Source organism: Hyperolius riggenbachi, chromosome 2, assembly GCF_040937935.1.
Source record: "Hyperolius riggenbachi isolate aHypRig1 chromosome 2, aHypRig1.pri, whole genome shotgun sequence".
NCBI lineage: Eukaryota > Metazoa > Chordata > Amphibia > Anura > Hyperoliidae > Hyperolius > Hyperolius riggenbachi.
In genome coordinates, this window is record NC_090647.1 from 320,020,513 (window position 1) to 320,042,691 (window position 22,179).

Consider the following 22,179-nt stretch of genomic DNA (forward strand, 5'->3'; position numbering starts at 1 on the left):
AGTTTAGTATATATATCTTTTTCCCCTGGTTTTTTATCTCTAAACCTATGTGAGTCTTATGGTCAGGAGCGTCTTGTAGTCCGAAAAATACAGTACTTTTCTAGAGCAACTGTTCTAGAAACTGTTCTTAAAGGAAACCTGAGGTGAAAGACATATGGAGGCTAACACATTTATTTCTTTTTATACAATACACATTTCCTGGCTGTCTTGTTGATCCTCTGCCTCTAATACTTTTAGCCATAGACCCTGAACAAGCATGCAGATCAGATGTCTCTGACTCAGTCTGGATTAGATGCATGCTTTAATTCAGGAGTGTGATTCAGATACCACTGACGAGAAAGATCAGCAGGACTGCCAGGTAACTGGAATTTGCAGGAGGAGAAAAAGAAACACCAAGAACCCAAAATAGTTTAGTATGTTCAGGAAGCTATTGGTAGTAGTAAGGTGTATAAGACTTTATTCTCACAAACGTGGGTTACTACAAAGGCAACCACTGTATACTCAAGTTAAGAAGTTGCTCTCTGTAGATAGGAAACAAGGAGTAACACCACTCCACCAGGGGTGGACTTGGAAATATGGAGAGAAACTTGAACAGAGGCACCAGAAAAGAGTAAAAACGTTGAAAAAACATTTAAAAAAGGGCGGCAGTGGTGGGCTTACCTTCCCAACAAGTAAAACACGGACTGTGTTGATTAAAGTTTCAACAAAGATACCGTTTATTTAAGTACTCTAGGATGCAGTACAGCTACACTCGTGCATGGCTCTGTGCTACTGTGCAGGTGCTAACGTACTCGCATAGGCGGAGCACAGCCACACTCGTGGATGGCTCCATGCTACTGTGCAGGTGCGGCCGTATTAGTACAGGCGCAGCACAGCCACACTCCTGCATGGCTCCGTGCTACTGTGCAGGTGTGGCCGTATGCACTAGTACCACCACACTAGTGCATGGCTCCATGCTACTGTGCAGGTGCGGCCGTATTCACGCAGGCATAATACCGCCACACTGGTGCATTGCTTTATGCTACTGTGCAGGTGTGGCCATATTCACGCAGGCGCAATACAGCCACACTTGTGCATGAAAAGGAGCGCGGACACAAACTTCCAGAGTTTTCTGGGCAGTGGCGAAGGTCTGTAGGAAGCTTCTGGAGTATTCAGAGTATCTTCCTATGTATGGTAAGTAACGTATCTATTTTTTTTTTTTTTTTTTTTTGTATTTAATCGCATTAGGTTGTCTTTCAGGGAAAATAAATGGATATTTTACTCTTATTCCAAATGTCAAAATTCTAATTTATTTATTAAAATGCATCCAACAAACATAGAAAAAACACAACTACTAAAACCATTAAACATGGAACCTCTTAAAAGTGCATTTGATTGGTGCAATTCCAATACCTTGCACCAGTAGATATAGGATAACATTTCAGTAGATGTTTATGTCCATATTAAATCTAATGTATAATCAATTAAAACATCTAAAAGTGTATGTCTAACTATTAAATAGGAAAAAAAATCTTTTCTAGTACCATTTAATTTATAGTTCCACTATAAATACCACTCTGGACTATAGGCAGGTCATTGGAAAAGGTATTAGTTGTTATAGGACAAAGACTTCACAGCAATAGACCCAGGAATCTATCACAAGACCAAAAAAAAATGTATTCAAGTTTATCAGTCATTACATTTATAGCAGGCTACTCATTTTATGTGACCCAAATCCTTGCCCACATTTTACATCACAGAATTCCTGGCAGTGTGTAAACCAACCCAAATGCAGAGTCACAGCACCCAACAGAATTATAAAATACAAGTGAATATATACATCTTGATCAGATGACCGAGAAGAAAGGTCCTCTGTTAACTAGCAGCAATCCTGAGTTATATAGCCCAATGGCTCTGCAATCTCATGTGATTCTTCCCTGAAGACTGTGGCACCTTCTCCGTTCTCACCTCCCTTTCAGCTTTTTACACAGTCTGTAATTCCTGAAGCCCTGAAAAGAGAGTAAAAGATAAACACCAACTGCATAGAAAGTTCAGTTTAGTCAGTATCAGTTCACTTATATTTATAATTAGTATTGAAGAAATGTATGCATGCAGTGTGCAAAAGGCTGTGATATAGTGAGCAAGGCATAACGGTGCAAATCTGGCTCTTACATATACTGTACACCATATAGTAGCAACATCTGGTGAAGTCTATGAGACTATATATATATATATATATATATATATATATATATATATATACAGTATATGTATATGTAGATTGGCACAATTTACTGTATAAACAAATTAATTTATTTCAATTTTTATAATACATTTAACAGCGTTTTTTCCACTTTAGGTAAATACTTGACCATAATGTGTATTTTTAACAGATTGAGTTTTAACGGATTTAAACGATCTTTTTAACAGCACACCTGAAATGAGAGAGATATGGAGGATGATATATTTATTTACTTTTAAACAATGCAAATTCCCTGGCTGTCCTGATGATCCTCTGCCTTTAATACTTTTGGCCATAGACCCTGAACAAGCATGCATATCAGATGCTCTGACTGACATCTGACTGGATCAGCCTCATGCTTGTTCCAAGTGCGTGATTCAGATACTACTTCCAAAGGCAAACGCAGGGGGAATTACAGCCGCCCAGAATCCCCACTCAGACCAGGGCCAGTGCAGTGTCTGGGGACAGACAGAGGTTGAGACACCAGAATATCTGCAGGCATCCTGCAGCTGACAGCACTGCCCCCTTTCTTTTCCTGCTACAGTTGAGTTTGGATGGAGCAGCAGTGTGTGTACAGAGCATGGAGCAGCTCTGGGGAACTTAAGAGAATCAGGTATGAGCACAGCCCTGTGCTGTGCTGTGTAAATGCTTCACATTCCCTTTCATTAACCATGTCGGCTGTCCTTTATTATTATCTGTATCCAAACTGCTCCCGATCGATCACATATAACCTATCATATTATTATACTGTATTGTACGAGGCTGAGGGAGACCTTTCAGGAACCCACCACCCCCCCTCGAAAATCCTGGGTTTGCCGCTGTCTACAGCCAAAAAGATGAGCAGGGCTGCCAGGCAACTGGAATTGTTTTAAAGGAAATAAATAAGGCAACCACTATACACTAGGTGTATGTTAACTGTTAAAGAGACTCTGAAGTCTCACTAAAATGAGGTTTTTCTTTTAAAAACCTCATTAACATTATAGTCTCACCTAAAACGCTGCATTCCCGCAGCTGCAAACCCCCCCAGATCTCCACAAACTGACGGGGTACGGGAAGGCAACTTCCGTATAGAGGCAGCGTGGCTCTGCCTCTATGCACGTCAATCAGTGTGGCTCGCTGCCTCTCCCCCGCCCCTCTCAGTCTTCCTTCACTGAGAGGGGCGGGGGAGAGGCGGAGATACATGCTGAGGGGCGGGAGCAAAATCCACGACCAAGAAAGTTGTAGATTTTGCCTGCCCTGTACCCCCGTGAGTTTGGGGTGATCGGGGGGGTTTCCAGCCGAGGGAATGCAGCGTTTTAGGTGAGACTATAATGTTAATGAGGTTTTTAAAAGAAAAACCTCATTTTAGCGAGACTTCAGAATCTCTTTAAGGAACACTCTTTACAACTTAATAAAGAAACCCTAGCTTCATAAACTTCCTGTTAGGAAACCTTCATATAAAAATGCGGATCACTAACTTAGCTGACAGTGGGCATGATATGATCATTGCTCATTTCGACGAGTTTCAGCCAGACTTGCAAATTACTGTTATGTCTGTGGTACCAGCAGACTTGGATAAAATGGCAATCAGGCTTGTATGATACTTTCAAGGATGTCTGTCTGTTCTCTCCCTTGCATCCTGGTAAAAGTCAATAGGTTGTTTTACCCTCTGATGTCTATGGTTTGTTGTAGAGGTAGTGAGTGCAACAAATGCATCCTTGATGAAAAAGATACTTAAGAGTGCTATGATCATACACTACACAGAACGAAGTCTATTGCTGCAATTTCCATGTATAAAAGGAATCGGTGCATTCATCATTCATGTTGAATGTTGTGCCATATTTTGGAGGCATAATGACAGAGACAATCTGGTAACTAACATTCAGTGCAGTATGTCAGTGATCAAAGATGCAGCAATCAGTGTTTGTGTACTCCGTGTGTATGTCCCTTGTTTTTGTGGTCACGTATATCATTGCCTTTCATATTACTAAAGAGGTATTCTACAGCCCTGAAACATTAGCCCTTCAATCTGATTTATTCCCAAAAAGATGTTCCCAGACAGACAACAAACCAGGCAGTTTTTGTTCTAGTATAATTTAGGTCTTTCAGGCTGATGGTGTACATTTGCATTTACCTTCTCCATGGGAACACAGCTAACAACTACATTTGATATATGGGCCTGTATGCAATTCACTATTTCACCTGAGTTTTCTCTCCTAGAAGATAACTTTTCATCTTCTATTTAAAATAATTTTTGAACACTTTGCAACTGATAAAGTGACAAAAAGTAGTTGAAAATGCCAAAAAAAATTGAAAAAAATCAAAATTAATTTGAGTATTTTCTTGCTTGCTGGTGGTTTAAAAGGCATTTAATTGACAAGTCTGAAAATTTCACCAAGGAGAAAACTAAGGAGAGAAACTTCATTACATATAGGCCATGGTCTCATTCTGATTTGGCAAATTCCTTTCATTTGCCAACCTCAGTGGCCCATATGCAATTCACTTTTTCACCTGAGTTTTCTCCTAGGAGATCATTTTTCATCTTTGATTTAAAATAACTTTCCAGCACTTCTCAACTGAAAAATACCAAAAAGTAGATGAAAAAGTACTGTCAAAATTATTTGGAGTATTTTCTTGCTTTCTGGTGGCTTAAAAGCCATTTTATTGACAAATTTAAAATTATCACCTAGGAGAAAACTCAGGTGAAAAAGTGAATTGCATATGGGCCAGTGACTTCATTGTCATGACAGGAGTAAAGTCAATTCTCCCAAACAGTGACATGGTCAGCAAGAAAAACAGAAGTTCTAGCCCTTCCTCACTCAGTCTAAAGGAATATAAACATAAAAAGCTAAAGCTCCATGGCAGGTTCCTACCGTTAGAATGGTCTTCTTCTGGCTCTTCATATTCTTCAGTATCTTCCTCTTCTTCCTCATCTTCACAACCTAATGACATGACATGCTTAGCTGATTTATCCTATGTAATAAAACCTAAGTGTCCCTGCTACTGCGCATGTGCAACACATACAGCCGTTGGGACAGGAGGACAGGGCCAGGGAGCCAGGCGGGCGTGTGCGCTGGTGGACGGGTGCGCGTGCGGCAGGTGGGGGCGTGCATGTGCACTGGCATCCGGCGGCGGTGTGACAAAGACCTAGAGCCCGTTTTTAAATGGACTTAGGTCAACTAGTTCATTTATAAGCCATGAGAAATGTAGCGGTTTTTGTACAGCTATTTTGCCACAGTATAAAGAGCCCAATGGCATTGATTACTCTTTAATTGTCTGACATGCAGAACTGGGTCATCCACAGTGCAACCTAGGCAGATGCCAAGGACCTGGAGATTGTCCAGGGGCCTAATAGCTACTTCATCTGATCTTCTTTCCACCCTTACTCAGCTCACCAAAAATGTCAAATGGAACCTAAGGTGGTTTCTTGCCTAGGACCCCATTTCACCTTAATCTATATGTACCTGCATGTCAATTACATTGATATGTATAACTAATATTACAGCACTATACTTACTTGTACTAAAATCAAGGTTTCTTAAGCATTCAGTCAGAGGTTCAATGTCCAGAATAAATTGGTCCATGCTCTCAAATCCATTGTCTGTCTTCTCAAGCTGACTGCCTTTAGAGGCATCCATAATCCTGTGGACAAGGAAAATGATGAAGTATGGCAGTGGCGCTCTAGTCTTACTTTTCATCACAATTAATAATTATGAAACAACTTCCTAAAGATGAGGATGTTAACGTTCCATCACTTAAAAGTTACCAGTAGCTAATGTCCTTTATGTTAAAGGTACTCACTTATATTTATCTAATTCATTGCGATACGAAAATTTCCTGTATCGCCTCTCTACCTATTTAAAGAGGAACTGTAGTGAAAATGACATTCTTTTATTTTGATTTAGTCAGTGTTTGCCCATTGTAAAATCTTTGCTCTCCCTGATTTACATTCTAAAATGTATCTTTGGCGGTGACATCTATAGTTCTGCCAGGTGACCTGTACGGAATGTTCGTTTATGAGAGTTCTATGCACAGAGGGAGATACTGCTTGCTTGGCAGGTGGAAAAAGCTGTTCTTTCCCACAATGCAGCAAGGTTCACAGATGGCAAACTGTCAGTACCATGGTCATGACACCACACGGTGGGAGGGGTTTCACCACAATATCAGCATACAGATGTCCCTGGTGATCTATTTGAGAAAAGGTAAAGATTTATCATGGAAAAGGGGTATCAGCTACAGATTGGGAAGGAGTTCAAACCTTGGTTTAAGTTCCTCTTTAAAATATAATTCTATCAATTTATTTTGCTAACACAATTATCTTTCTTTTAACGATTTTAATAGAGGACAATTTTCAATAACAAATGTAGCTGAGGAAGTCAGATCATTGAGTTTGTCTGAGTTACCCATGCCTCAGTGTCTGACCACATTAACCCTAAACGAAACCTGTAAGGGGAATAAGAAGTGTGCCATTTTTATTCCCTGTTAGAAATGGCTGTTGCTTGGCTGCTATGCTGGTCTTTTAGCTTCAGCAGTATCCCAAGTCACACGCCTGGAACAAGCATGAATGCAACAAAGTTGTAATGAGAAGACATGATACGCATACTCATTCTGGACATGCAATCAGGAAACTAAGCATGGAAAAAAGGGAACAAAAATGGCAGTTTCCATGTTTCATTCTCTACGGTTTCCTTCAAGAGGCCACCAAGGTTCTCCTGTTGTCATCTTATTAGATTTATTCTCTTCTCAAAAACAGTTATTTGTTTAAAAATTTAGTTAGCTGTCATAACGCCAGACACAAAATCAACATACAACAGAAATATATCTGTAAATTGTTTACAGATAAAGGTTTTGTAATTCGGTCCTGCTAGTCTTGGCAGCTGTGTCCCCTGCCACCTCATTGGACAGTGACTCAGCAGTGCAGTGATGGTGACTCACTAGCTAATTGAAATAAGATATAGTGGTATCACCTAACTGATTATATAGTGTGTCAAAGGTGGGACAATCTGGCAGAACATATTTGATGACTAAATAGTTAGTATATTTCAGAGCCGGATTAAGGCTAAATGGGGCCCTAAGCAAAGTAACTGATTTGGGCCCCCCATCATGTCGTAATAGAATCAGAAGATGCAGCCGCACACACCGGGGCAGCCGAGCTACTGGTTGCTATGGGCCACAGCCCGCTTTCCTCTGTGGGTGCACAATGCAGGGAATAGCAGTGGCAAAATGCAGAGTGAGAGATGAATGGCTGGGACATTTGCATTCAGGGGCTGGGGCACCCCTGTGATGAGGGCGCCAGATATCACAGCAGCAGCACTTTCCCCCTGCATCTCCAGCCTGGCAATAGCAGAAAGCTCTGGACACCGCCAACCCGGAAGCCGTTCCCCAGACAGAATTACGTAACCACCACCCCCACCACCGAACAACCGAGTTCCTCCCAAACTAGACAGCCACCATGCAGCCTCCATCCCAGTGAATACGATAGTCCAGCAGAGAAGGCAGCCGCAGCGGGGGAGAATGACAGCACCAGATGACTCACATTCACCTATTGCGATCCAAGCAATAGAGGTCCCGTCATCCGGAGCCCATCTGTCTCCTCTAGAGTGCTGCCGCTCTGTTACTACTACTATTACTACTTCCTACTTCCTGTCTGATCTGAGAATCAGGAAGTTCAGAGCGAGCGGCTGCACTGTAGAAGAGACAGATGGGTTTCAGATGACGGTATCTCTATCGCTTGGATCATGGATAGGTGAGTGAGCGTTTGCCATCTGCTGCTATCATTCTTGCTGCAGTGGGCAGTGGCAGAGCGCACAGTAGCAGGAGGGGGACCTAGGAGGAGAGCCTGGCTCTGAAGACAATAAGCAGCGCACGGCATCATTTGACAAGACAAGACAAATAACATTTATATCGCGCTTTTCTCCTGGCGGACTCAAAGCGCCAGAGCTGCAGCCACTAGGATGCGCCCTATAGGCAGTAGCAGTGTTAGAGAGACTTGCCTAAGGTCTCCTACTGAATAGGTGCTGGCTTACTGAACAGGCAGAGCCGAGATTTGAACCCTGGTCTCCTGTGTCAGAGGCAGAGTCCTTAAAGGGACTCCGAGCAGTGCCTGTGGGTATGCCTTTAAGCATACCCACAACTAATTAATTACATCCTCACACCTACCAGCATGATGTTTGTAATTATATCCCCCTGGGTTCCTTATATTTCATTGCATTGTGCTGAATCGAGCTGCTGACTTTGGAGAAAAGTCGTCCCGTGTAATACAATGTAACTATGGAAAGATGCATATCATTTTGAAGCTCTCTTTCTCCTCTTTCCAATGATAGATAAACTGCCACCCTACGCCTTTTAGTTTTCGCTATTTTCACAATCGAAATTGCCGCGGTTTCTATCGCGTAGGGCGGCGTAGGGCGGCGGTTTATATATCATTGGAAAGAGGAGAAAGAGAGCTTTAAAATGATATGCATCTTTCCATAGTTACTGCACTGCTCAGAGTCCCTTTAACCATTATACCATCCAGCCACCGCTGACAGGATGGCGAGGGCTGGTTTATGTGCTGATGGGGCCCCTTTGACTCTGAATGGGGCCCCAAGCGACTGCTTTTGTTGCCTGGTCGGTAATCCGGCCCTGGTATATTTAGAATGGGTCAATTTTTTGGACCCAAATTGCCAGAGCCCTCTTTTTTTCCCCCTCCTCGACCCCCTCTTTTAGTTTGTGTCTATTGAACTGAGCCATTAAAGAATCCATTCAATGATTAAAAGTGTCAGACCTTTACATGTAACAGCTAAATTATTTTTTGATCAACAAAACAACTTATTGAGGTCACATCAAATACAGCAATCATAAAAGAGCAGGGCAGTATTGCAGGATAAACAATACAATAACAGCAAAATAGAGTGCTATATAATAACATTTGGTCTCCTAGATAATCCAATATTAGCAAGAATTTGATCCCTAACTAGGTCAGGGTCAACATAATCCTGTGCAGCTAGCCAGTTGCAACAATTTTTTCAAACTTTCCAATAGAACCCCTATGTGTATATATAACTTTCTCAATTTTTAAGGAGTTGTTGAATTGCAAAACCCACATAATCAGGGAAGGAGGGAAAGAATTCTTCCACATTTGGAGAATCAATGTCCTGGCCAAAAATAGAGACCTAATCACCACAATTCTGATATGTTCAGATACACTGCCATCTTCAAAAGCTCCCAGTACACAGACAAGGATAGTTCAAGGGATTGTTATGAGAAACACTTGATCTATGACATCCAGAACCCAGACCCAGTCCCTCCTTAGTATAGGACAATTCCAAAGCATATGAATGAGTCCCTAGCACATCTAGGACAGGCAGGTGAGGGAAGAAAGCCAAGACGATGCAACCGCTTAGGGGTAACAGCTAAATTATTGAATTGATTACTTTTGAAACACAGGTTTTTTTTATCTGCTATCTAATTTTTTTAATGGAATTAACGTATTTTTCGGAATACAAGACGCACGTTTTCTCCCCCAAAAAGGGGGAGAAAAAGTCCATGTGTCATATATTCCAAAGACAGGGAATCCTTGACTTAAAAACGCCCGCTGATACAAACTGCCAACCCGTCTCTACGTCGGGAACTCCCTGCCTTGTCCCCCTGTGTGGTCTGCCGCCCCCCCCCCCCCCCCCATCTCTCCACTCCCCGGAGTAACAATAACTGCAGAGCGACTCACCTCCCTATTGATTCCAGGGCTGTGGGGTCCTCTCCGCCTCCAGCATGTCAGGGCTACACCCACAGACATCTTGAGTACCTCGCAACTTCCTCTAGTGACGGCTCCTGTTAATTACTCATTAACAGGAGCCGATGAGTCATTAACAGGAGCTGTCGCTAGGGGAAATCGCGCGGTACGCGAGTTGTCTGCAGATTGGTGCCGCTGGAGGAAGGTGAGCCGCTCTGCAGCTAACTATTCTTTTACAGGTGTAGCGCTGACATGTTGGAGGCGGAGAGGACCACACAGCACTGGAATCAATAGGGAGGTGAGTCGCTCTGCAGTTATTGTTACTTGGGGAAGCGGAGACATGCTGGGGGGGTGGGGAGGGGGCTGGAGCAGACACAGAAAGGAGGACAGGAAGGGACAGGGGACTGGAGGACAACACGGGGGCTAAAGGGGGCACTGACACACACATAGGGGAGCAGGAGGGGACACAGACACACACAGGAGGGGACACTGGGACTGGAGGGCCACACAGATGGGCTGAAGGGGACACGGACACACACAGGGGGGGGGCAGGAGGGGACACAGACACACAAACAGTAGGACAGGAGTGGACACAGGGGGTCAGGAGGACCACACAGGGGACAGGAGGGGACACATGGACAAACACAAGACGACAGGAGGGGACACATAGTGAACATAGGAGGACAATGGGGAATAACATGTACGAGATGCTCCTAGAACATGGACACACCAGGTTTAGTATATTTTTCCCCCTGATTTCTGCCCTATAAACCTAGGTGCGTCTTATATTCCGGTGGGTCTTATATTCTGAAAATACGGTAATTTTGGACCTCTATAAATGCATTACAATTTTCCTGATTTCCTTTTAACTGCCTAACTAAAGGAATGTCATGAATGTAAACAATTCTATCATACATTTTATTTAGTCTTGAATAGTCTGCAAAGCAGGTTTAGAAACGTTTGTGGGTGTTTATTACAGTCTGTGTTCCTAACAGAGTTATGTTACCTCACTTCCAGTTCCTGGGACTCCCATGGAGCTTTGTGACTTTATTAGGAAAATTGGTAATACTGGGGACAGAAAATGAGGGATTGCAGTAAAGATGGGGATTCTAAAGGTGGGTACACACATACAATCATTATTCCCTGCAGCGATTGGGATTCAATCACTCGGGTGACGGTTTCAGGGACCAAGTGTCGTACCACTGTTTAGTTGCTATAGAGGGGTAAAGAGGGAAAATTGTGTGGTGAACAATGGAGCAGCTTCCAACAGGCAGGGTAAGGGCTTGTTCACACTATAACAGCTTTTCTAAGTGCTTTGGGATTTTAAAAGCTTGTGGTAATGTTATACTATGTGTGTGTTCTCCCTGGTGTTATGTGATTTAGTAAAAATCCCCCATAGCATTGCATTAGGAAGAGCTTTTTTAAAATCACTAGCGCTTAAAGAGAATCTGAAGCGAGAATAAATCTTGCTGATTCTCTTATATATAGCAGGGGCATGTTTGCTAAAACGCCGCTATACCGCCACTGAATGGGGGTCCCTTACCCCCCAAATCCCTTCCTGCAAAATCCGCAACCAACTTGGGCGTGGTTTTTGCTGCTGCTGGAGGCAGAGCTAACGGCTATAGCCCTGCCTCTCAGCGCATCTATGAGGCGGCGGATCTCCGCCTCTCCCCGCCCCTCTCAGTGAAGGAAGACTGAGAGGGGAGAGGAGGCGATCAGCGCTGACAGACGCGCTGAGAGGCAGGGCTATAGCCGTTAGCCCTGCCTCAACAGGAAGTGATCCCCGCGCTGCACGGAGGGGATTTGGGGGGTAAGGGACCCCCATTCAGTGGCGGTATAGCGGCGTTTTAGCAGGGGCAAACATACCCCTGCTATATATAAGAGAATCAGCGAGATTTATTCTCGCTTCAGATTCTCTTTAAAAAGCGCTTGTAGTGAGAACAAGCCCTAAGGGCCTGTTCATACTTGCTGCGTTTGTAGAACGCGTATAAATTCAAAGAAACGCAAGTTGAAAAACGCATGCGTTTTTCTTGCGTTTGAATGCGTTTTCTATTGCGTTTTGCACAAACACTTGACCCAGGGGAAAAAAAAGAATTATGGGAACCGCAGAGGAAAACGGACGCTAAAAACGCAATAGTACGCATTTTTGATACGCGTCCATAGACTTTCATTGCGTCCGTTTCTATGCGTATCGCACAGAACTGCGTGCAGCAATGCGGATGAGAAACGTATGCGTCTCATACGCATACATGTGAACTAGCCCATTCAAAAGCATTAGGAGCCGTTTCTATGCGTTTTTGGTACCCGGACATGTTCCCTGAAAACGGCTAGGAACGCATATAGTCTGAACAGGCCCTTAGGAGGGAAAAATGTGTTTAGTCAAGACAATTCGGCATCTCTCTGTGACAAATCAGGGCAGCTGTACACATGCACGAATCTCAGTAGAGATGACTATGACCAGCAGCCTCAACCAAGTACACTATCATCTACCAGCCCTAACTCTTTTCTAGTCTACAAAAATATATATTTGTTGCTGTCTTTGCCACTATTGGGAGAGATTTTTTTCTCTCCTTGTCTGGACAGGGAGTGATGGAATTTGTAAGCGATGGCGACACCCGACAGCAAAAGCCACTAACCCCGTTCTAAACTAGAGTTGCTCTTTAGTGTTTCATGAAACCTGCCTTTTTTTTCCATGCCTAAATATTGGTTGGTATGCATATTTTATATGAGTGATGATTTTAGGTAGATCTTCATGTGAAATCCCTTTGTATATATCCTGTCGTTTATCAAGTGTAAACTTTCAAGTTTTCTTGTATATTAATTATTTGGAATCTAGAACTTGTTATCTGCCTGTATTTCAAATAGATTCCCATCTACCTCTGTTCTATAGATTCCTACATGGGCCACAGCTATTCTATGACTGCAATTGTGTGCCAGGATATTTCATATAAATGTACTACTATAGGCTGTACCTCGTGCTCTGTGACTACTTCAATGGGATGTACAGTGACCATATGACAGAAATATATGTCTGCCAGTAGCCTTTTCAGTATTAGTGTGTGTAATTCAAGAATGTGATCTGTACTACTCCAATACCTAATATTAAAATTCTGCTTACCTTTTAATAAGCTGTTTGGATTTCTGGAGGGAGATTAAAAGAAGGGAAACAAGAAAAACAGTGTTGAGTTAAGTAAAAGGGATACTTAAGAATACAGTAATTATAGCTATTTATCTCTGTAACAATATAATATTATGATCAGTCACTATGACTGCATCTTCAGGTTACATTATGTAGATTGATAGCACAAGTAAGTGTACACTACTGCATTGTGTAAAAAATAAGTTTGCAGGATCAAGTTTCACGTTATCTTAACCACCTCATGCCTATCCATAGGCATGTGCGCACGTCAGTGGATGTGCAGTTCAGCAAAATGCAGGCTTATAAAACAACCTATTTACACTATTTAGTGCAAAAAAATAGGATTTTTAAAGTGAACCCAAAGTAAGAGTGATATGGAGCCTGTCATATTTATCTCATTTTAAGCAATACCAGTTGCCTGGCTATCCTGCTGATCCTTTGCCTCTAATACTATTTGCCATAGACCCTGAACAAGCATGCAGCAGGTCAGGTGTTTCTGACATTATTGTCAGATCTGACAAGATTAGCCACACGCTTGTTTCTGTTGTTATTTAGACACTACTGCAGCCAAGTAGATGAGCAAGCTGCTAGGCAACTGGTATTGTTTAAAAGGAAATAAATATGGCAGCCTCCATATCCCGTTCACCTCAGGTTCAGTTAAAACTGTCTATTTTGCAGGAAGTGGTTAAACATGGTCTGATTTATCCTAAGCTAGCTGGGGCAAGAATCAATAATTGCTCACAGTGACCAATCAGATTCCATTTATTGCACAAATGAAGGTTTCTGGTGGGCTATTCATGGCAAGTACATTAATTTTGCTCCATTTTTTTCCTCCCCATTTTGATAAATCCGTCATATGATGTTTTAAAGCATGTGATATACAGAAGTTATACCTAAATGTGTAATGTCACACATTTATAAGTTATGAGGTTTTGTTATTCTGTGATGACCCAAGGATGGAATAACACAGTGTGTAAACTCACCAGTAAGAAGGTGGCGTGGCCTGCCTGTTCTGAAGCCTGAAGTGCACTCTGCAGCAAGTTAGAAGCGGATTGTAGTTGTTGCTGATATCTGGCGACGAGAGAATTCACAAACAGTAGCTTCTGCTCCTCTGCTTGTGCTATCCTCTGTACAAGATCTGTCTTCTTTTCTTCAATGACTTTGCTTAATTCTTCAAATAACTGATTTACAGACTCCTTCCTCTTCTGGCTGTTCTCCTATGTAACCATTTAAATTGTTAGTTCCTTAGGTTCTAAAAGATAGGCACAAACTGAGATTAAAGTGAAACTATACTATTGCTTGGAATGGGAATGCCTTCAGATTGGTTCTGTACAGTGCTGTGATTAATGCACTGCCTATGATCCCCAGTGGTGACTGACATGATTGTTAGCTGTTAGATCAGGGATGTCCACCTCCAGTCCTTGAGGGCCATTTCCATGCCAGTGTTTAGAATGGACAGAAAAATGGAGAAAGTACTTGATGAACCACACCCTTCCTGGTTCAGTCCAATCACTAAATTTGAGCTGTGCCAAAATGTGTGAGGACCTTGGCCCTTGAGGACTGGAGTTGGACATCCCTGTGTTAGATGGATGCTGTTGTCTGTAGGTTAGCACTGTGTTGCTGCTATCTGGTTTTGGTTGTTTTTGTTTCTTTAGGGTAGTGCTAGGTGGCAACTAACTTTAATCTGTGGAACCTAGGACCCATATGCACTAAACGGCACCAATGCACTCCTTACCCAACGACTGTGGCAGGCACCTTGGAAAGAGGTAAGGTTGCACACCATATTACCTACAGAAAATTGCAGCAGTGCAATGCAGGAAAGTGTTGAGATAGTTAGTACTAGCCCAGCTGCAGGGACGGATCTAGGGGGGGGGGGGGGGGGGGCAAGCGGGTATCTTGCCCCAGGCGCAGTTTGTTGAATTCTTAAAAAGGCGGTGTCACAGGAGCCCTCAGTGGCTGACCGCACTTAGCCTTCTAAACGGTGCCAGCGCACAGATCGTGCGAACTCTGGTCGCAGTCAATGCGCAGGAACCGTTAAGAATTAGCTGCAGACAACTCAGAAGGGAGCCTGTGAGACACGGGTAATTACAACGTCACCTACTGGTTCAGAGTAAACTGCCACCACCCTGGTTACTATGGGACCGTGGGGCCCACTAACTGACTGACTAATCCTGCGAATAAAACGGTTAAACACACGATATTCTGTCTAGCCAACAACAAACAAACAGTAGCGTATCTTCAGAGACCCGGGATCATTTCTGTGTGTGCTGATAAGCAGGGTAGCGAAACAGTGAATGACTTGGGGAAAGTCGTTTATTCACGCAATATAAATAATTAATATATACAGACAATTATGAAAATCAACAATTATTAAAACAGTAATAGCCAGTATGAAAAATAAAAGAAGGGAGAAAAATACTTAGTTCCTGGAAAGATGTCCTTATTGTGGGAAGAATCATAAAGTTCTTGGTTTCAAAGTCCAGAGTTCAGAGTTCAGACCAGGTGGATGCCAGCATATCCTCAAGCTGGCATCTGATGAGTGCAAGATGGTTCAGTGTGGAGGACACTGAGTTTGGGTCCTCAGCCATTCTTATGCCCCTGCTTCAGTAGGAGGGAGTGAGGGCGGGGAGCCATACACCCCCTTCAAAGATGAGATGAGCCCTCCCCTTGTACTGGGGCTAGAAATCATATCTACCCATATATGGGCTCTATCTCACAGAACCGTACAGGTCAGGGCAGATTTATTAACATTTTCAGGTCTGTCTTGATTTACCCAGCGCCCTGATACCAGACATGAGGGGTGGGACCCCTGTGGTATCATCAGGGCCTTTTCAAACTGCCTAACTGGCAGTCCTTACCTCAGAATGTTCTGAAACTTCCTCAGAACCAGCATCGGGGCTCATGCTACACTTCCCCCACGTTTGGTGAAGTTGCCATCTCAGGAACCCCAGAAATATGACAGATCTGGGAAGTTATGGATTTGCTATGAGACTCAGGTTATTCCCAGGCAAAGGCTCTTTGAAGTTTGGAGCAGCCAGCGAGGTGTCGCCTCCCCTGCTGGGAATGAGCCAGTGGGTCTGGCTTTTAGCCCAACTAGATTGCTCCTGCCATGGTGCTTGTCACCTTATACCTGATGGATGGGCCATCAGCACAGCTTGAAGCCAGGGACTCTCTGGGGCAGATTAGGCTCAGGCTCATTAGCATATCAAAAGAGCCATCCAGCCTTTGGAATGGTGCTCTCTTTGCTAAGAAAAGGACTTCAGCTGTCCCTACACACTCAACCCAGATTGTACCGTTTTGAAGCGCAATCGATGCAGGAATCGAGTGCGATCGTTCTTTTCTTCACGGGCGGTTCCAGGACGCGCCTGCGTCCCCGCAATCGTCCGTGACAGGCGGCAAAATTTGGATGGGGAATGGCAGTTTAGGTGCCAAAACCTGACCTTGCCCCAAGCGCTATTTGGTCTAGATCCGTTCCTGCCTAGCTGTCTGTTAATTGCAAAGTGACCCTATAGTGAGACTGATATGGAGGCTGCCATATTGTTTTTTTTTTCTTAAACATGCCGTTGTTTTAAATCTTGCCGTTGTTACTGGCTTCAGTATTGCCTGAATCCCACACCTAAAACAAGCATACGGCCAGAATGGTCAAATTTTGGTCTGAGCTCCTGGTTTGCATACTTGGCTCCAAGGATTATAGTATTGAAGGCGCAGGATCAACATGACAACCTGGCAGTTGTCATTGCATAAAAGGAAAGAAAAATGGCAGCTCCGTATCCTTCGTACTACAGAAGCACTTTAAGATTAGCAGAATTTAAATAGCAAAATAAAAGCCTTGGATTAGGGACTGATCTGAATTGAGGAAATAGTGGAAGTTATGTCAGCGTTGAATATTTGAGTATTATGCCTTACGGGCTCTAGGTGCACCAAAATCATTTTGAGGATTATCAGATGCTCATAGAAGAATGACAAAGGAGTCTGCGCAATGGAAGTATTGTTAGTTTCGTAATTGTTAAATTACAGACTCATTTTAACTGACTGCTTGAGTATGGGGTAATTTAGTTGTCTGAAGTGCTATATCTACATCTAGAAGCCCTAGACAGGCATGCTGTCTATTCTCCAAGGTGTTTTTATAGAACACAGCTGAGTATTTCCCCTGCACATAGCTCATACTGTTGCACTTAGCCTCATACTGTACCTTAACGCATTTAGATAACTCCTCCAGCTGGCTGAGGATTGCCTGAATTCTGTCATTACCAGCAACAAGCATCGATATACAGCTGCTAAGCTCTGTCTGGAAAGGGAGGAAAGAAAGCAATGACATTAGTATAGCAATACAAAAATGAAGAAACTAAACTTATGGCGTTGGATGATTGACTTATTAAATGGAAGCAATGCGGTGCACCAGAGCAGCCAGTGACATTTCACTTTTTACTGGCTGATAGATGTATTCCAATGAATAAATGTAGATCATTGCATTTCACGTATAGTTCTTTGTCTTACTCAATAAAATAGCAATGAAATGTAAGCAAGAATAAAACATTAAAAAACTTCCTGAACTCATTTTTTGTTTATTAAAACAATGAAAGGCTCAGACACACTATAAGCGCTTTTCTGGGCGCTTTTCAAAAAAACAATCCCATTGACTTGCATTACAATTGCCGCAATCACAATTTTACTGCGATTTTAATGTAAGTCAATGGGAGCGTGTTTTTAAAAAGCTCTCAGAAAGTGCTAATGGCTGAAAAATGCTCAGAAAAGCGCTGAAAGTGTGTCTGAGCCCTAAGGGTAGGTTTCCACTCATATTGAATTTGGATGCACACTATTTTTGTATGTGTTGTATATTTTAACCTGCCCTTTGCACATACACCCCAGTGTGGCAGGGAGTAGTGATAATATTTTGTAAAACAAAAAAAAGTGCCTACTGCACCAATTCCTACTTCTGCCTGCTTACTCCCAGTCAGTCTGCAATTGCCCCCCTTTCGTCACATAGGCATGTGGGGGAGAGAGAGATTGATCTGTCACATAAAGCAATGCCTCCCTGAAGACTGCTCATCTATCATAAGTCATGTCTTTAGAATGGGAATAGGGGAATGGGGCAGGCAGTTTGGGTGGCTAAGGATCTATGATATGGTGCAGCAGGAATTTTCAATTTGTATTTATTTTTTTACAATATTAGGCTTTTTTTTTGTTTTACATAATTCTTTTTATGTATAACAAAAATTATATTCTGATAAATGTGTATTTAAAAAAAAATATAAAAAATATGGACAGTAAACAATAGTGCAACAGGTGAAATCAAGAGAAAATTAAACCCAATGAGTATGAATGCTGCACAGCCTATAATAGAGTTCCTCTCAAATATCTCCCTGCAACCTGTTGTGCCCTCACAGCCCCACACAGCTGCGCCCTCTGTAAGATGACTGCTTCCTCAACTCTTTCTAAATATAACAGGTGATCTGGGATGGCCTCTGCGGATAAATACAAGGCTGCTATTGATAGGTCTAGCTGTGGCACTGACAGCTAATGGTCTAGCTAGGACATGTGCTACCTGTCTGGTTGACATTGTGCTTGGACTGATCTTACAGCTTCATATGAAAAATACTTCCTATTCATTCATTGAAAAATGCAAGTTGAGTGCATTGCACATTGGTATGATTCCATCATTTTTGTTAGCTACTCAGTAGCTTTATCATTTTTTAATGCATTTCTGTTAAAGTACACAATAGCACGCATGTTCAGTAGTGCCAGGAGCAAAGCATGGTGATCATGTTACCCATTTAAAACCCAACTTGTATTGATCTGGGTTTAGTATTATTAACTCTAATTAGGGGTTGTTGGTCACTGTACTTTGCATACAGCACTTTTTTCACTGTACTGCTTTTTTTTAATAGGGCTGTATATAAATATGTATGTTGTGTATGTATTTATACCATTATACACTCCACCAAATTTCGGGCCTGTTTTATGTCTGCATATAAAGATTCTATCCAAAGACAGACAATGGTGGTAACAATAAAGCTAGGTACCCGCGTGAAGACTGCAGAAGATAGATTGGGGAACTTCCGGCGACCTGCAATCCAATGAAGGCTCGTACCCTGATTCATCTTCTGCAGTGGGTACAAATGAGGGCACACGAAAGCTGTGACGCAATCGCTGCACTTTTGCTCAGAAGTCTATGGCGACTGGAACGATCATTCACGATTAGAACACTTGGGAAATAGTGTCCACAATCACTACGGGTGCCTGCATCTTGCAACATTGTTTAACAAGGCTTTGCTGTACGATGTCGTGAATAATCGGTGTACAAATCGTGTTGTGGGTACGGGCCTTTAAGAAAATGACTCAGTATATGTATATCAATCAAGAAATGAAAGCATGCAGAGAAGGACACCATGAAAGGCCAAAGATGAAAACTCTGTGTAGAAGGATGTAAACCTGTGTATGGATCTGAGACACAACTATGCACTTTAAATCCTAAGGGATAAAAGCGCTTTTCAAATGTTATTGTATTGTATTATTGTATAAGGTGTCTATTCACACCACACTTACAAACACCACATCACATGGTTAGCACACATCTTTAAATAGAGGTCATTTACTTTTCTCCACTGATTGTGTGTTGGATAGAATGAGGAGGAATGCTTTTAGAAGGCCATGACCATGTGAGCTGCAGTAATCCTTGAGTGTATTAATAGCTCTGAGCTTCTCACCTTTTGAGTCTGGTATATACTTTGTAAGGGCGACACTTCACAGTCTTTATGGGCACCAAAAACTTTGCACATGGAGCATGTAGGTACTTGACAGGTGACACAATAAATATTTATCTTCTCATCTTCATGCTTTTCACACATTGGTTGGTTCTCCTTTTTCTCAGGCCGACTAGTCAAGAGAAAAGCAAAAGTTGGCATAATGTTTGGAAGAATAATTATCATGATATGACATGAATGAACACTGTGGTTAATGATAATTCATAAGTATTGTTTACTGAACATGTTGACAAAGCATTTATTTCATTACAAAACATTCACAACTATTGATTCTTGCTCACCTGTAGTCCTGTTTGTAGATGTCTATTATGTTTTCTACAAGCAGGTTCCTCTGTAGCCCATAAACTCCATGGCGGTCTAAAATAACCTCATGACGACAAGTTGGGCATCGAAATTTTCCCCCAGACACAGAAGTTCTGGTTGGCCAATATGGGTTACCAGCCTATGGTGATGGAACCAAAAATAGCTAAGCCATATGTGACCGTAATGTTAAACACAACACAAAGTACAAGATGTTGCAAAGGTCAGCAAAATTAAAGTAAGTTCCAGTCAGTAATATCAATGTATTCAATCAAAACACTTATATGGCATACTGAAGATCTTAGGTTTACTGAAGATCTTAGGTTTATTTGAATTAGGATGTTCTCTACCTTTCTTTACAAGTTTCTATGAACCTGGTAACTTATTTCTCAATATAATTGCAAAGAAAACTAAAACCAAAGTGAAGCAGTTGTCCAGAGCTGCCAATCCGATTTATCATTCCATTTAGCAGTGTAAACCTTGGCTGTTCCAGGCAAGAATTGTATCCTGGTTTTATTAGGACATGTATAATAAGACAATGGGGGGAAGGCATAGTGGTTTTGTGGTGGTCACTCTTGCCTTGCAGTACCAGATACCCAGGCTCAAATCTTAGCCTTGATACTGCATGGAAGTTGTATCATCTCTGTGTTTGTGTGGGTCTCATCCCAACCTCTCAAATTTAGTGCTATACTACAGTATGTTAGAGATATTAGATCTAAAATATAATAAGGACATTAAACTGTGAGTCTTTACAAAGCAGAGGAAATAAAAATAATAAGGTTTTTCAAATGTCTTCTTACCTGAAACACGTCATTGGCACATTTACGACACAAGTTGTGTTGGCATGGCAAAATCACTACAGGTTTCTGAAACATTTCGAGGCAGATGGGGCAAATTAGCTGCTTCTCCAAGCTGTCCATAGGGTTATTGTCCCGGATAATATCTGAATTGTAATCCATTTTGTTTTAAAGTCCTTTACCACGTGGCCTCTTCTTTTCCCAGATGAGTATAACTCTGTTCGCACTAATCCTTTATGATATATCCTCTATCAGTCCTGTATGCAGTCTTCTTCCCACCGGTCCTGTCTGTGAATCCCTCTTGCCTTTGTATGATTCTCCCAATCTAAGATTAGCTTGTATTTTCTCTGCTGCTGCTCAGATACATCCTATATATAACTTGTGTGCTGGTCACATGCATATGGTGGGGACGGACATGTCACACATTCCTTTTGTCTTGGAGGTTCAGGTTTCCAGTGGTCCCTGAGAGTTCGCAGAGCTGTCACATGGAGCTATGAGTAATCTGCAGGAGCTCAATCTGTAAACAGGATCCCTCTTGTACAATCTGAATTCATGTTTTTCCAGGACAGGCATGAAAACAAACAAGTACCCTAACCAGAAAAGCCCAGACACAAGACTCTCCAGCTCATGTTTACTAGCATAGTAGTATTATATATCTGTTGCTAATGATTCTGTTGTGTTTCCTAGGTACCATGCTGTACGTCATTAAATTAAACTTCCGATAAAGTGAAGCTGACCTGAAGTAAGAAACACAAGGGGCCTCAATCACTGTTGCTTACCTCACCTGTTTTAACATGAAAGAACTGGCCGGCCATACCACTTCCTGATTGTGTACACAGAGCCCGCTTCCCTAGCACAATGTTTGGCCAATCAGTATGAAAGGTGCAGTCATGAGAACGCATGCTCCCATGCTAATTCTGAAACCTCCTGGGTGTTGGAACCGGTATATAAAAGTTGGGACTGGCCACGTCCCCACGGGACACTTAGATAGGAAAGTAAGGATAGTTGGCATTCATATTTTTTTTATTTTAATTCAGGGTGACTTCATGAAAAGTCCCTAAAAATCTGGTTGTTTCATACATGAAGCTACAGTAGATATGATTATTGGTTTTATTAAATTGTAATGCTGGGCATACACTGCATCGAGGGGAGGATTATCAATCGAGCCTGATGGCTTGATTGATAATATCCGACGTGCCCGATCACCGCGGGGATCGATTCCGCGCTCGAGCGGGTGATAAGAAGCGCCGGCGGGGACGAGCGGGAAT

At 42.4% G+C, this 22,179-nt stretch overlaps 1 protein-coding gene across 1 annotated transcript; it reads right to left on the reverse strand.

Moving 5' to 3' along the window:
* Positions 1 to 1,263: 1,263 nt before the first annotated feature.
* TRIM63 (tripartite motif containing 63) lies at positions 1,264 to 21,269 on the reverse strand. The gene is made up of 9 exons (XM_068269203.1): positions 20,915 to 21,269; positions 20,096 to 20,256; positions 19,758 to 19,926; positions 17,243 to 17,338; positions 14,034 to 14,267; positions 13,030 to 13,052; positions 5,718 to 5,842; positions 5,074 to 5,142; positions 1,264 to 1,988 (listed from the first exon to the last, which is right to left on the reverse strand). Exons 1-9 carry the CDS (start codon positions 21,071 to 21,073, stop codon positions 1,963 to 1,965), a joined length of 1,062 nt encoding a protein of 353 aa, XP_068125304.1. The 5' UTR covers positions 21,074 to 21,269; the 3' UTR covers positions 1,264 to 1,962.
* Between the last annotated feature and the right edge of the window lie 910 nt (positions 21,270 to 22,179).

Excerpts from the sequence above, each read along its gene's own strand:
- TRIM63 (XM_068269203.1), bottom strand. The coding sequence starts at position 21,073 with ATGGATTACAATTCAGATATTATCCGGGACAATAACCCTATGGACAGC. Across the intron at positions 19,927-20,095 it reads ATCTACAAACAGGACTACAG|TCGGCCTGAGAAAAAGGAGA; the intron begins GTGAGCAAGAAT and ends TCTCTTGACTAG. Across the intron at positions 5,143-5,717 it reads AAACCTTGATTTTAGTACAA|GTTGTGAAGATGAGGAAGAA; the intron begins GTAAGTATAGTG and ends TCATGTCATTAG.